This window comes from Rattus norvegicus, chromosome 19 (assembly GCF_036323735.1).
Source record: "Rattus norvegicus strain BN/NHsdMcwi chromosome 19, GRCr8, whole genome shotgun sequence".
NCBI classification, from domain to species: domain Eukaryota; kingdom Metazoa; phylum Chordata; class Mammalia; order Rodentia; family Muridae; genus Rattus; species Rattus norvegicus.
Genome location: NC_086037.1, coordinates 55,234,175 through 55,250,093, shown reverse-complemented (window position 1 = coordinate 55,250,093; position 15,919 = coordinate 55,234,175). Strand labels below are relative to the sequence as shown.

The following is a 15,919-nucleotide window of genomic DNA, read 5'->3' as shown; positions in this document are numbered from 1 at the left end:
GAGATGGGGTGGTGGGGAACAAAGCTAGGAGTATATGGTATTTCCCCTGACTTCCTTTCACTCTCTGCAAGTCTAAAAGCAGGTTAGGGCCCACCTCTTTCACTATACCATGGACGGAGAAAGGACATTTAGAGTCACTACCACCGACACTCAGTCTTATCTGACACAATCTACCCTGGCAATCACCACTGTAAACACTGTGACCCTCTCCACCTATGCTTGGCTTCTCTGGAAGGGACTCAGAGCAGCTTCTTCTAGAGGACAAAGCCCACGTGAGCGTGTAAATGCTCCTGAGAGATGGACTAGGGGTCCTTACCAAGTTCCCCTGTGCTGAGTGAGGGTCAAAGCCCAGTCCCTTCAGAATAAGATATGGGAGCTCTGCATGAGGTGACTTCCTTCATGCTTGGCAGCATAAACACCTTCAACTATCCCATCGTTTGCTGTAGTTCTGGCAACTCTGGAAGCTGAACAATAAAGATCACTTGAGCCCATGAGTTTAAGAAAAGCTCTGGGGATTCCATTTCCCAAAATAAGGAAGCAAAAAGAAATTTTCTCAGAAAGAAGGCATGCTCTCAATGTCAAATGTCTGTTTAAGCATTAAAAAAAAAAAAAAGAATTCATTTAAAAATTTTGTGTGTGTGCTTGCCTGTGTGTATGCACACATGCATGCAGATGTCCACACAGGCCACAAGGCGGCATCATATGTCCATGGAGGCCGGAGTTGCAGGGCTTTGTGTGCCGCTGAATATGGGGCTGGGAACTGAACTCTCCCTTCCTTTGCAAGAGCTGCAAGCTCATCTCCGCATGGAGCCATCTCTCCAACCCTCAGTGCCGAATTCCTACCACTGACCAATCTACCAACAAAATGCTATCATCTTTCCCATTACAGAAGACCCAACCAAGAGCAAAAGCTATGATGATGCTTGGTTCAAAGACCAATCGCCTCAATTGAATGGAACTCTGAAAAAAAAAAAAAAGACAAGTAAACCATCCTCATTACTGTCAAGAGGAAAGACCAAATTGACTCGAGGCTGGCAAAAAGATTGACTGCCCAGTTCCTCCGGCTGGGACACAGTACTGAAAGCCAAGGAAAGTTGTGATGCTCAAAATAATGCCCACAAAGGCTGCTAAGAGGGAGCCCTGTGATCTGTCCATCACAAAATGCACTTTCTGTCTTGATTTGACCTTCAACCCAAATATGAAGAACTCCACGGGGTTCTCAGTGAGTGGAGGTGCCCATGTGTGATGTCCAAGCCTTTCTCTCTTTGCCAGAAAGGAAAGGTATTGACCAATTTAATGAGCAACCTAGCTGCTTCTAAGGCTTCCCTGGGCTTCCTTCCACCCACACTGGTCCTTCAGCACTAGAGTGAATGTTCTGGTACAGTGGCCAAAGAGTAGGCCTTAGAGCAAAGACCGGAAAGGAGAACCCTAATGAGTGAGGTAAAGGATGGCCAACCGAACTGACAGAGCCAGTCAAGGGCAGTTCCATCTCAGCACATCCACGTCCTTGGGCTCCTTCCTGGTGTCCATTTCCAAGGAGTCAGCGCCCACGTGTTTGCCTTGTGAGTCACAGCTAATGATTCGAGCAGAGGAAGGGCTATGCAGGACAAAACGCACTGCATCTTCTTGTCAGCCATCTGGACTTGCACCCTGCCTGGTTCTGCTGAGTTCACCCTCTATGCCAAGTGAGGAAAAGGGTCCAGTAAACTAAATTTGAGCCGTGCTCTCCAAGTCTGAATTGCTGGAGCAGCATGTTTCTCGGAGGCTTAAATAACATCGGGATGAGGGTTACTATTACTTGTGTGGTAATGAAGAGATGACTGAGCCTCTCTTCCTTTTGACGGCTCAGTGACATGAAGCCTCAGTTTCCCTAGGGCTGCTGGTTAAGTCCACTCTGATAGAGGAGATGTGGGTGGGGTAGGAGGACCAGGAATGTTGGGCCAGCTTAAGTACTTTAGACACGCATTGAGCTAGTTGGGGAAATATCTTTAAATATTCAGATCTTTCTTTTGGAGAAAATAACAAGTGCTCCATGTTCAGAAAATTGCTGTGTCTTCAAAGGGTGACCTGAGCCAGCCAGCAGCACTACAGTTCTGAGATGGGATGCTCACATCTGCGCTGAGGTCTCAGAGGGTCACTAGATGCCCTTGGGAAGCAAAACCTTGATTCGCCCTTTTTTGCCTTGTGATGTTCTCTCACCGCTCAGCGTTCAGAACTGAGTTTTTGGTTATTTTATATTATATTATATTATATTATATTATATTATATTATATTATATTATATTATATTATTTTATTTCTCTCTTTCAGGGGGACCCAGGAGACTCAAGCAGAGGAAACAACAGACTGAGACCATCAAAGTCCAGCCCGGACATGGTCCACCTGGCACTGTGAATATTGTTTTTATGAAACAACTCCATTTGCTTTTCTGGAAGGCAGAAAACATGCATAATAGACTCGGTTTGGCAGCCTCCTTCTGGAGGGGGGAAAGAGCTCACATGGAAACAGGAAGCCTGACACATCATCTGTAGTCTACTTGACTCCATGCCTTCCCTGGTGAGCAAAAAATGGAGAAAGCCAAGCTAATGGCATTAAGATATTATCAAGATATCTTATGCCAGGATATTATCAAAAGAATTGGTATGTGGGGAACTTGAAGTCATTGTTATGTCTGATATACTCTAATGAGTCTGCAGTAATCCTGATTGCCTCGAAAATATTGGTAGATAATTAACTACAGTTTTTACAAAGTTCCTTTTGGTCTTCTGTCATTCTGGGTCCTTGATGCCCTCTTTTGGACTCAAGATACCTGAATCTAAAGCCTGAAGCCGCAGACCTGATAGCCATGGTTACGGCCACGTTTCATAAAGAATGGATGTGAGAAGGAAGTTTGCTAAGACATGGGGCCTGTCTTAGTTACTTTTCTATTGCTGTGACAGAATGTCCTGATTGAAGCAACTTATGAAAGAAAACATTTGATTTGACTAGTGACAGAGGGCTGGTGCTCATAATGGTGGAGCAAAGGTATGGCAGACGGAACACTGAAAGCTCACATCTTGAACCACCAGCAGGAGGCAGACAGTTCACTGGGAATGACAAGAGTCTTTTGAAACCTCAGAGCCCACCCACAATGCCACACCTCTGTCACTAAGACCACACTTCCTAATTCTTCCTAGTTCTACTAACTGTGGACCAAGTATCCAAACACGAGCCTTTGTGGGCGTTCTCATAAAACCGCCGAAGGGCCAAATGGAGAGAGGGTGTTGGAACAGTAAGAACTTGCTACTATAGTGTCTGGGGCCTTTCATTTCTCCAGGATTGAGCCAAATAGCTCCTCCTAGGATAATATCAATAAAATGAGATTTAAATTCAAACCCATCACCACCTTTGGGCAATTTAGGGACAGGATTGATTTCCTGATCTTGACTCTCCTTGCTTTAAATGGGAAGAGCCTATGAAACTGGAACAATGTTCTCATAAAACACTCGGTATGCAGGCACTCAGCCCATCTGCAGGACTAAGCAAAACTTCAATCTTAGCTGATGTGCTTGAAGGATGAAGCTGTACAGCTGTAGACCTGACAAAATATTTCTTATTTCTATTCAGACCCCAAGGTATTAGGAGGTTTGTTAAATTTTTGTTGCCTGTTTGTTGTTTTTGTCTTTCCTTTATATTTACCTCCCTTGAATGAGCTCTCCTTCCTCCACGATCAGAGGCACAGCAGCCAGCCCATCGAAAGGGAGGGAGGGTGGTGCCTAGACCTCTGCTGATGACCGTTCATTTTGGTTATTGGGTAGAATGCAGATGAGATCGGTTATTAGTTCAGCTGGTACCATGGCTTGCTCTTAATCTTTTCTGCTTCTGCTGCAGGATTGACTTAGAGCAAGAAGCTCTTTTAATGGGGTCAAATCACAGGAAAAAGCTAATCACCAATGTGCAGCTAAGCCTTCAGCAAGCAAGCGGCAGCCATGTGATACAGGAGAGCTGAGAGGTGAGCAGTGTTCAGAGAAGTTCAGTAGACAGCGGGGCAGGACCAGGCGCGCTGGGTATAGAGAAAGCTCTCAGTGGGTCTTCTCTTCGTCTCCTCACACTGAGATCCCGGCATCTTTGATCAAGACCTCTACAGCAGCCTCACAAATCTTTCTTCTCATCCTGAATTCTTTGAATCCCTTCCAGCACCAATTTTAGTTCCATATTTCTGAAGCTTCCTAGACATCTGTAGTAACATCAAATTTGACATGCCAAACTCACTATCCATCCATCAATCCATCATCCATCCATTCATTCATTCATCCATCCGTTCATCTGTCCATCTGTCCATTTAGTATTGGGCCAGGTACTCCAGTGAGATTTCTGACCCTTGTGGTGTCTCAATCTCAATGACCAATCAAAAGCATGTTGTGCCTTCCTTTTGACTGTGCCTCCCATCTGCCATTGGACCGTTCCAGGTCATTATTACCCTCATGAAATCACCCTGCTCTTAGCTGCAGACATGTTTACTCTGCCCCTTGTCTTTCATCACCATCCACCCCTGACCTGGACCACCCACCTCTCCTGCTATCCACCCTCCTCCAATTCAAGCCACACATGGCTATCAGGGTAAACTTTCCAACTCCCTTTGTGTACACTGCTCTCCTGTAATGTGTCTTAGATCCTCATCAGCACCGGAGAAACTGGGACCTTCAGAATGTCAGCCCCAGTGGGTGTTCAGTGGGAGGGATCTGGGAAAAGATGGGAAAGAGCTGTGAACTCTGCCACTTGGACAAGTCTCTTCTCTTTCCACATGGTTCCTCCAAATTTGTTTGACTCCAGCACTGCTTTTGCAAAGGACACACATTGCCATTCTCTCAGATCTCCAGTGTCTCCAGAAAACCACAGTGGGTGACAAGGAGCTGTAGGCTGAACATGATAGGCCACCTTACCTCTTCTTACCTCCCCAAGCAGACACCCTGTTCCGTTCACCATAATTCAGCCAACTGTGAACGGAATGCTCTCTCACCCCGGCTTCCATGATTTCTCTAGCTGGGAACACTCTTCCTTTTCCTCTTAATTAAACCTTAGGCTTTCTCCAATGTCCAGTTCCAATCCCTTCTTCCGTGAATCCTTTCTAAAGCTCTCAGCTGAGATTATCATAACTCATTCACCAGCCTCAGAAAGCCAGAATCTCTACAGGAAGAGATCCACGTGCCACGGAGCTGGAGAGCTGGCAGGAGTTTCTCAGAAAATCACTTTAAAAGTAATTTAAAGATTACGTTACAAGCACTACATATGACATGCATGGCATACAGAATGATCAGATCATCAAGCAGGAGATTTAGGATCAATACGTAACTTGCCTCAAGAATGTAAATTAATATAACCACTATAGACAGACAACAAGATGGTCCATACTTAAAAATATAAAAAGAAGAGAATTACCATACACCCACGTGTGCCATTACCTCAAGGAAATGAAGTCATCACACACAAAAGAAGCCCGCATATCCATGTCTATTAAACACTGGTCATCATACCTAAGGCATGGGATCAGTCTAGGTACCCATCTGCAGATGAACACACAGAGGAAATGTGGTATATACACATAGTAGAGTATTAGTCATCCATAAAGAACAGTAAAATCATGTTCTTTATATGAAAATGGACAGAACTACGGGTCACCAGGTTAAGTGAAGTAAGAGAGAAAGACAAGTAACCATGTGTGTTTTCTCATATGTGCAAAGCAGGAAAACCCGAAAGGTGCTGTGACCGTGGTAGGAATGATTATCAGTGAAGGCGAGAGGGACTTAGGGGAGTAGATACGACTGAAGCATGATGGGTATGACGTCACACCATAGTGAAATCCATTAATATGTACAAGTAATGTGTGTTAATAACTATATGTTAAAACAATCTACCGTGTCTGGTCAGAGTTACTGGAGGAAGACACTGCTGGGGTTCCATGTCTTCATGGTCATTTGTAAAAAAAGTTCTCAAGAGCCTACCAATGAAAACTTCAATGAGAAGAAACTCAACCTGTGTATGGAAAAGGCAAAAGGCATCATGGGTTCCACAAAGGCCATGTAAGTGACTTTTTCAGAGTTTCATCATGGTATTATTTTCGACATAATATAAACATATTGTTGTATTTACTTGAAGAGTACCACTTTCGTGCATTACCACAAAATGGGTTTCTTCCCAAGGGCAAGAAGATGCCCTGTGGTGGGAATGCCAACTCAGCACCTCACCACCATTCGAAAGCACGCACATCTTAACAGGCCCTAGCTCCGGCTTAGGCAAGGAAGCCAGGGGAAGGATAGGACTTTCCCATGGTGGGAACCACCTCCTGTCACCCACACACTTCCAATCCCACTGTTGTTCACTTTCACATACTCACGAGAGTGAAGCTGGCTCTCCACTGCTAGCTGGAAGAACACTGGGCCCTGGGGACCGCGGTAGGTCTGACCTTGCCTCAGCTGGCTGCTGGTTCTTCTCACCCAGCTCAGCTGCTTGCTTGCTTGGCCCAGCCATCCATTCCTGGCCTTTCCCATGTCTATTTCTAATTTTGCTTCTCATCCTGACATAATCTCTTGGTGGCCTCATCCTCACAATGAATGCCTGGAGACCCCTTTGTTGTTCTGGGCCTTGGAGAACTTTCCAACGTGACAGAAGGTTCAGCCTCAACCTATGTCTCCAACTTCATTTCCCACCTAGCCTTTTACTTCCGGCAAAGTGCTAGAAGAGTCTGGAGACAGCCTTGGTGATCGTGGGAGCAAGCGTTATACACAAACACACCGGACGAAGAAGCACACATCTGCAACAGCAAAGCTGCTAAGACTGACACATCCTGCTCCAGTCAGACCGATCAGGGCTAAATCTACAACGGTGGACACCAGCTGCTTGGCCTAAGCAGCGAGGAGACTTACACGCTCATTTCTTTATTTGTATATTGGGGTTTTCACTCTATCTTTCAGGGTTCTTATAAGATGACAAACACAAAGGACACGGCCTGAGCAACCCCGAGGAAGTGGGGACAGCTGCACAGAAAGTGTGACCTACTGGACATTCTTGCTGTCCACCTTCATGCAGTGTCTCACAACAGTCGTGGCCCTGGGCCTCAGGAATTGCTATGTCAGTCCCAGGGTGAAGAATCTAGCTGAAGCAGCCGGCACCCCAGCCCTGCTGCCCTCCATACCTGCAGAACCTCCCCCATCCCAGTTCTACAACTTCTCAGCCCTGCAACCCCCAGTCATGTACCTTTAGCCCTGCACCTCCAGCCCTGCACCCCCAAACCCAGGGAGCTTCCAACCTTGCACACCCCCAGCCCTGTATTCCTCCTAGCCCTGCCCCCACACCCTACACCCCCAGCCCCTTACTGTCCCAGCCTTGTATCCCCAGCCCTGCACCCCCATCCCCACACCCCCAGCCCTGCACCCCCACCTGTGTTCACCAGCTATTTGGCTGTTACTCAGGTGCTCACCAGGGGATCTATCGTGAAAATGTGATCCAGAAAGAGCATGCTGTTTCCTTGAACCAGCTTCCTCTGGTTCTCAAACGTACGGGAGATAATGGACAGGCGTTCTCGGAGCGAGGGATCCAAGATGCAGTCTTCAAGTATCATGCTGGTTTCCTGCTTTTCCTCCCTGTGGAGATCATCACAGACCCTAAAGAAAATGCGGAAATGTGGGGGGTCACTGTGGGACTCTGGGTCCTCCCCGCATGAGCAGGTGACCTTGTTTTACCTTCTCAGAACTTTCAGAGTTTCATGATCTTTTGTCACCTCCTTCCAGAAGTCCTCTGGGATTTTCTTTCCAGCATGTATCTGGACAAATATTTCCTTTTAGGTAATTGTGTTTTCTAGGCTTATTTTTAAATTATTTAGCATCTGCCCTGCCTCTCACGCAGTAAGGATGATTTTGTTCCTGTTAAACCTGCCTTGCTTTAATCCTTTCCTGGCTATTGGTTGTCTAGGGAATAGAATGTGGAACTGCCAAGGGCCAGGCTTAGATACTGATTTTACGATCTATTTCCTAGCTCCAGGACTCTGGGAGCTGCCTGGCTCCTCTAATACTTGTTCCATAGAATAGAGTTGATGGGAACAGAGTTTCTAATCTAAAAGACGGTTCTTAAAGGAGATCCAGGTCCTGGTTCTGCTTCTAGGAAGTAGGAAACAGCATGCAAGGTAACCAGAACTACTCCCCCTATGCCACTGGCCATATCAGCTTGGAAAGAAAGGAACCCAGTTTTATTCTATAGGTTGGCAGCTATCTGGAAGGCTGACAATCTGCAAATCATTTGTGTGGTGGTTTGAATGAGACCGGCCCCCACAGACACACTATTTGAAGAGTTGGTCCCTGGCTGGTGAGACTGTTCGGGAAGGATTAGGAGGCGTGGCCTTGTTGGAGGAGGCACACCACTGGGGGGCAGGATTTGTGGTTTCAAAAGACTCATGTGGTTCCCAGTGTGCTCTCTGCCTCCTGCTTGTAGTGTGAGCTGTGACGCTCAGCTCTTCCTGCCCCCCTCCCCTGTGCCTTTGACCCACCATCATGAACTATGGAACTATGAGCCAATTAAACCTTTTTTGTTTAGTAAGTTGCTTTGTTTGTGGTGTTTTATTGCAGCAATAGAAAAGTAACTCATACAACCTGGAACAGGGAACTCCACTTGCAGTAATAAATCCTAAAACAATCGCAGAGGGAAACAGAGATGGAGTTACAGTAATCTTCTTTAAAGTATGGGGGAGTAAAGTGGGTAAATTATATGTAATGGCCTCAGACACCCTGGAACTAGGGTTACAGATAGCAGTGAACTGCCATGTGGATTCTGAGAACTGGACCTTGTCCTCTGCGAGAGGAGTGAGGCCATTTAACCCCGGCGACATCTCTCCAGTCTTCTTAGTGAGGTTTTATGAAGATAAAGAATCAAGTTACAAAATATTCTGTACGGAGAAACCTGCCTTTTTATTTTTTTAAAAAAAAAGAGGTAAAACAGGGGGAAAGTATATTTATTTTGCAAAGGAATGCATTTACAGATACTAAAATATTCCTTAGGTTTGTCTCTAGGTCACAAGATTGAAAGTGGCTTTATCTTAATGACTGGTGTAGTTTTTTTTTTTCTTTTCTTTTTTTCGGAGCTGGGGACCGAACCCAGGGCCTTGCGCTTGCTAGGCAAGCGCTCTACCACTGAGCTAAATCCCCAACCCTGTAGTTTTTTTTTTTAACTATTTTTTATATTTTTACATGTTTCCTGTACATTAAAAAAACAGGTTGAGTTAGAAATGCTGTGTGAATCAGTTCTCAGGTTGAGCATAAAAGATTTCTCCACGGTTGCCTAACATGCAAACACTGGGGCTTCGTCACCAGAAGAGGCACTGGGGAAAGGAAGGGTTGTGGCAGCCTGGTTAGATACACACAAGGTAGATACACACAAAATACCAGGAGGCCTGACACACAGTCTAGTACAGAAGGAGAAGAGGGAGTGCAGAGTATCACATCTAGCCATCGGAATGCCTGTTTTCTGAAAGGACATATACTCATGAGACCAGATGTGCATAAAGGTGTCCAGGAGAGTCTGCAGGGGTGGGGTATGGGATGTAAGAGGCCTGATACAGTGTTTTGTGTTGGTGAGGATGATGCTGATGATCGGAACGAGATAATGAGCTCAGCTCTCCCACTGGAAAATGGAAAAAAAAATCCCCATATACTTCTCCTTTTCTATGGGACTCTGGATCAGTAACAGCCAGAAAAAAGGCAGAAAGCCAATCCAGATGTGCTTCTCTCTGTCCTTGAGGAGGAATTGGAGGCAATGCTGAGAGTCACATTGTGACAACCCCGAGTCACACTGATGCCGACAGGATGCTACATGTCTACCTGTGGCTTCAGCGTCATGTCTTATTGATAATAGGAGTGTCTTGCCTCAGAGGCGATTTGGTTTTATAGATGAGGAGGTGTCTCACAAGAAAGCATTTTTTAAAGGTTATCCTTGTTTTTCTGTGAATATGAGACTTTTACCCATTTTACAAGTGAAATTATAACCCACAGTGGCTGCTAACCCCTGGCCTTCGGGAAGTGGCACTAGTCCATGGGGTGGGGTCCTGGACTGAAGTAAAGGGAAAAGTAAGAGGAACCCAAGAAATAGTCACTATTTGCCTCCTGACTGGATACAATGGACCCAGCTGCCTCACACTTCTGTTTCTGTGACTACCCTGTCACGATGGACTGGACCCTTGAGTTGTAAGCCAGAAGAGTTAATTTTGTCAGCTATTCTGTTATGGTGAGGCATGTGACTAATAGTGTTGGATGTTGAAGGGACGAAAAGTCCCATGGCCCTCAGAGCTGGGAGAAGCACTTCCATGTCTGCCTGCCCACCTATAACAGGAACAGAATAAATGGAGCCAATGGGGCCATCGTCACCTGCGAGTGGACCGTGTGACCCTAGACAATGGTTGACTCTGTGATATGATAAACAGAGACCTAAAGGCTCCTGTCTGTTTGTTGGAAGCCATTTAAGTCTTTAGAGGGTTTTTTTTTTTTTTTGGTATCACACCAGAGAAGAGCTTCCAAACATAACTGAAATCAAACTTATTACAGTAACCCAGGTGGCAGGCTCAAATATCAATTAAGATTGAATTAACTAGAGAGATGTGCCATTTCCTGCACCTGAATGTCATGAAATAAATGTGCCAACCACGGTGTGGGCTGTCCACTGGGGATGCTGTGGGGTCTTGAGCAAATTTAGAATTAGAGGCACCTGCTCTTGAAACAATGACCGTGACCCTGCCAGGGGCGTTGGGGGCAAAAAATCCATAAAAGCCCACATTGAGCCTCTGAATACAGAGGATGTAAGGAGAACAAGTTTGATAGACTCTCATGGAATGCATTTGTCTGGACACAGCTGAGGAAGGAAGGAAGGAAGGAAGGAAGGAAGGAAGGAAGGAAGGAAGGAAGGAAAAGGAAGGAAGGAAGGGAGGGAGGGAGGGAGGGAGGGAGGAAGGAAGGAAGGAAGGAAGGAAGGAAGGATGGATACAACCTCTTCTGAAGAGATTAGTGTTTTTATAGCTCCAAAGAAAACATCAAGAAATAGAACAAAAGGATGATTTTTATAAGGGTCCTTAATTTAAAATTATAAAGGTTTTTTGGGAGGGGAAGGGTGCCTTTTTTCTCTTTTTAGAAGAACAATCTTAATGGAACTTCTACCCAGAGGAGGGGTATCTTCATGTTCAGAACCTGGGGCCTGGGAATAGCTCCATGTTTCTACGCCCAGACACTTACTTATCTCAAAGTTCCAACACAGTAAGATGTGCAGAGAGCAAGGTCGTCCTTCCCAGAAAAGAAATGATAAACTATTTCTTGGAGCTGAAATTCCTCTACTGGGAAAAGAGACGGCCCATCTTGGCTCACCAAGGTTTTATGGCTGAGATACTAGGATGAATGGAAGGGGAATGGAGACCATTTGTTAGCAGTGCTAGCATAGAGACCTGGACAAGCTTCTGTGCTCATAGATGGATGCCCCAGGATAAAATAACTCTCACATATGTCTTAGGTCCTTGGGATGCTGAAAAAGGGAAGTTTTAGCCTTTGGAAATGTGTCTCCAACTAAAGACAGGTTCTTTTCATGCCAAGCTTAGGAATAAGGTCAACTTTTCTCTCTGTAACAGTGGTTCTCAACCTTCCCCATGCTTCGACCCTTTAATACAGTTCCCCGTGTTATGGTGACCCCCAACCACAAAATTATTTAGTTGCTACTTCATAGGTGTAAGTTTGTTACTGTTATGAGTCATACTGTAGATATCTGATATGACACAGCATATCTGATGTGTAATCCCCGGGTGGGTCATGACCCACAGGCTGAGAACTGCTGCCCTACAGTTTAAACGAGAGATGCGGATGGGGGAATGGGAGGCGACCAAGAAGGGGCTGTGCTCACTGGGAGCAGGAACAGCCTGTGTTTAAAGGATCGTCAGAGGCACTGCACAGGCCTCGCTAGAGTATACAAGAGGGGCCTTGTACTGCTGGTTAATGATCTTACTATGGTTTTGGAGGGGAGGGGATGCAGATATCTGCTCTGTGTGCTACTCATGTGTGGCTTGGACATAGCCCAAGAATGTGCAACAAAGAGAACCACGACCATTGCACAAAGTACCACTATCCACACTCACTGCTCAGAAGGCACACAGAGCTCTGAGCTGGCCTGGTTTGGGAGAGAATGGGGATCTGTTGGCCATTATTTCAGGGACAAGAATCCAAGGGGGGAATAATATGAAAGTTGAAGGATGCATTAAAGAACAAGAAAGGGAAAAGGAAGAAGGCCATTGGGCATAGTAGAGTTTATTCCACTTCCCAACTCTGGCTTCTGGCATCTGGTGCTTACAAGAGGAGGGGAAGAAGGCGGGGTGGCATTCAGTAGGCTCTTTACTTGGGTAAATCAATCTACTTGAGGGAAATGTGAGTTACATTGATATATGTCACCCAAAGACAATCCTATTCAGAGATCGAAAGCCACTTCTCTACTTCTGTGTTTAAAAGAGAGGCATGGCCTTAAATGAGACCTCTACTAGGGCTGTGATTACTGGGATACACAGACAGGATTATTGAGTGCTGACTGTCTCCTCTGGCCAGAAGTAGTGTGGATGGATGAGAAGGACGGATGTGATGGTGTGAGCACAGTAGAGCCCCATTCAGCCATCAAGAAGAAGGCAATTATGACAACTTCAGGAGCATGGATGGGACCGGAAAATGAAATATTCCACCCCACAAACACGAGCATTGTGCATCTTCTCTCATATGTGGACCCTAGACAAGGGAAAAAAATCCAAAGGACCTGAAACTAAAATGGCCACTACTGGGATGTTGTGGGGGGTGGGGTGGGGTGGGGGTGGGAAAACGTAAGATCCATAGAGGGTGAGTATGAGCGAAGTTCACTGCATACATGTGTGGGATACAAATGCTATAAGAAAACTTGTTCTATACACTACATATGCATGGAAGGGTGGGATTGGGGGTAGGGAGACGGCTCAGTTGACACAGTGCTTGCCATACACACATGAGGTCTAGAGTCCATTTCCACAGAACCTATGGAAATAGCCAGGAGAGGATGCATGCCAATAATTCTAGCACTGCGGATGTGGAAATAGGAGAATCCCTGGGGATTGCTGGTCAGCCCAGCCAAACCTGTTGTAAAAAGTTAAGTTATGGGGTGATTGGGAAAGATGGCCACCATCAACCTCTGGTTTCTGCGGATACATGGACACATATATACAGAGACATACACATTCACACACACATGCACACATACATACACACACAAATGCATGCACACACACAGACACATACATGCCCACACGCATACACAGAGACACACATACACACATGCACATAGACACATACATGAACATACACACATACACACACAAACACAAATGCATGCATGCACACAGACGACACACACATGCCCATACATATATACAGATACACACACACTCACACACACACGCAGACACACAGACACATTCATAAGTTGAATTCCCCCAGAACTTAACAAACCAGACAACCCTGCTATGAGAGGCAGGAGGATGAGGCTATCCTTGACTACATAGTGAGTTTGAGGCCAGCCTGGGATACATGAGGTCTTGTCTCAAAACAAAAAACAAAACAAAACAGAAAAACAACTTCCCAACCAGCCAGCCAAACAAACATAATAATAAAACAGGTTAAAAAATATTGGGGTTGGGGATTTAGCTCAGTGGTAGAGCGCTTGCCTAGCAAGCGCAAGGCCCTGGGTTCGGTCCCCAGATCCGAAAAAAAGAAAAAAATATATTAAAAAGCTAAGGATATAGGTGTCAGGGGAAGTGACACAGAGACAGACTTGGGTGTGAAGTCCTATTCTGGATAGTCTAGCACCTTCCATACCTGCAGTTTCCTTCCTTCCTTCCTTCCTCCCTCCCTTCCTTCCTTCCTTCCTTCCTTCCTTCCTTCCTTCCTCCTCTTCCTCCTCCTCTTCCTCCTCTCCCTCCTCTTCTCCTTCTTTTTAACTTTAACTGTTAGAATTAACTTCTGGATACTTTTTGGACATTGGTACTAGTACTGCACCATTCCTACAGCCAGGCACAGGGAGACAAGTTTGAAGTTAAAGCTGCATTTTCTCCTCCTCTCCGAAAGGGTCCACCATGAAGAGCAGCTATGGAGGAACTGCCAGACTCCCCTTTCACCGAGCTTGGGCCTTGCCCGTTGCTCCTTGGCCTTCATCGCCAAGCTGCAGAATCTGGGCAGGTGGAGCAAGGGAGACACCATTCCCTCTGCACTTTTAAATGCTACGTTTCCTTTTAAAACGTCTGCCATTTTTATTAGCACTTATTAACTGTACACATGAATGGGTTTCATTATGTTTCATACACTTATAAAATATTAATAATTAAAGATAAAAAGTGCCTCATTAGCATTTCTAAACCACGAGGTCCGGTGAGGTTTGTAGGCAGGAAAGCTTTTCCCTGCACAGTGGTGATCCTGTGATTGAGGCTCATCGCCTGGACAGCCGAGCTTCTGCCCACTGTGTCCGCCACTGTCCTGGATCCTTCTGATTCAATTAGGGACAGTGCTCTGGGGGACTTCTGCCCGTTGTCCGGGGACCTGAGACTTTTAGTTTTATTCCACACTAATGTGGTTTTAAACAAAGCTTTGAGGCTTCCCAGGGCTGACCTTTCATGCAAAAGGAAATGACAGCAAGAGAAGTGTTCATTTAGAGAGGTCTGGGGGACAGAAAGTGAAAACACAGCTCTAGACAGGCCAGGATGGGGCCAATGAAAAGAAACATCCAGAATAGAACCATTAGGCCGGAAGCTAAAAGACAGCTGGTTTTACATTTTTCTAGGCTCTGCTGCTATCTGAAGTATCATTTAAAAAAAAAAAAAGAAAAGAAAAAGAAAAAGAAAAAGAAAAAAGCAGATTATTAAATATCCCGCTAAGAAATCGTTATTAAATTACATGGTCCAGAGAGACTAGGCAGTGTTGTGGAAACCAAGAATATAAAAATCAGTACATTTAAACTTGTCTATTCCATCATCCTTCCTATTTTCTAGAAACATCTTTACACACACATATGCACACACACACACACACACACACACACACACACAGAGGGGGGGACATCGATGGCGGGATTGGGGGGCTCACTAAACTTGGGGAGCTGATAAACTTAGGGCTGAGAAAAGGAATACACACAAGTATATTAGCACTTTAAAAACTGCAAAGAATGACATATTTTAAAGCCGATTAAATTTTTAAATATTGCTATCCTGTAGCCAGGTTAAGTTTGACTGAGCATCTACAGGGTTTGATGTTTCCAAGCTCCCAAAGGGCACCCTGCCCTAGAGCCAGAGTCTCAGGTTAGACTTGTTTGCGATGGTTAAGAATTGGATCCCCTTTCCTTACCAGGACTGCTCAGCTGGGCTTCAATGGGAGAGGGTGTATCTAGCACCCCGCTGAGACTGGATGGTCCAGCATGGGGTGCTACTCAAAGAGGTTGTCCCCTTCTCTGAGGAGAAAGGGAAGGAGTATGGGGGGAGGGATTTGTAGGAGCAGGACTGGAAGGGGGGAGGACTGAGATTGGAATGTAATGTGAATTAAAAAAATAAATTATGAAAAAAAGAATGCATTATAAAAATGCTACTCCCCGTCCCTCCCCACCACATTAACTGGATTTACCCCACCATTACCTATGTTTTTCTTTGTCCTCTTCTTCTTGGGTAGCAAACACCTTCCACTGGAAATGGGCAATTATATTAGTGCGGTTGTGGATGGTGATAGACCGTTGGTTGGACAGCGATATGTAGGTTCTCTCCATGATCAAAGAATTTTTGTCTAGTCTTATATTCACGTCTATGGCAGCTCCATAGAGACACACAAAGACCATTTCCCCTAGAAATTAACAAGGTAGAAACACGCTTTAAG

The 15,919-nt window shown here is 45.4% G+C and overlaps 1 protein-coding gene across 9 annotated transcripts in view; it reads right to left on the bottom strand.

The window, feature by feature from the left end:
- The window catches only part of Hydin (Hydin, axonemal central pair apparatus protein), a 346,279-nt gene that overhangs the window by 242,567 nt on the left and 87,793 nt on the right, over positions 1-15,919 (bottom strand). For 8 of the 9 annotated variants that reach the window (XM_039098232.2, XM_039098235.2, XM_039098237.2 and 5 more), the window contains exons 8-9: positions 15,685-15,886; positions 7,456-7,639 (exon numbers count right to left, since the gene is read on the bottom strand). In XM_039098232.2, the coding sequence (XP_038954160.1) occupies positions 7,456-7,639; positions 15,685-15,886 (386 nt within the window). The remainder of the gene's footprint in view (positions 1-7,455; positions 7,640-15,684; positions 15,887-15,919) is intronic. The other variant, XM_039098234.2, reaches the window with a different exon arrangement.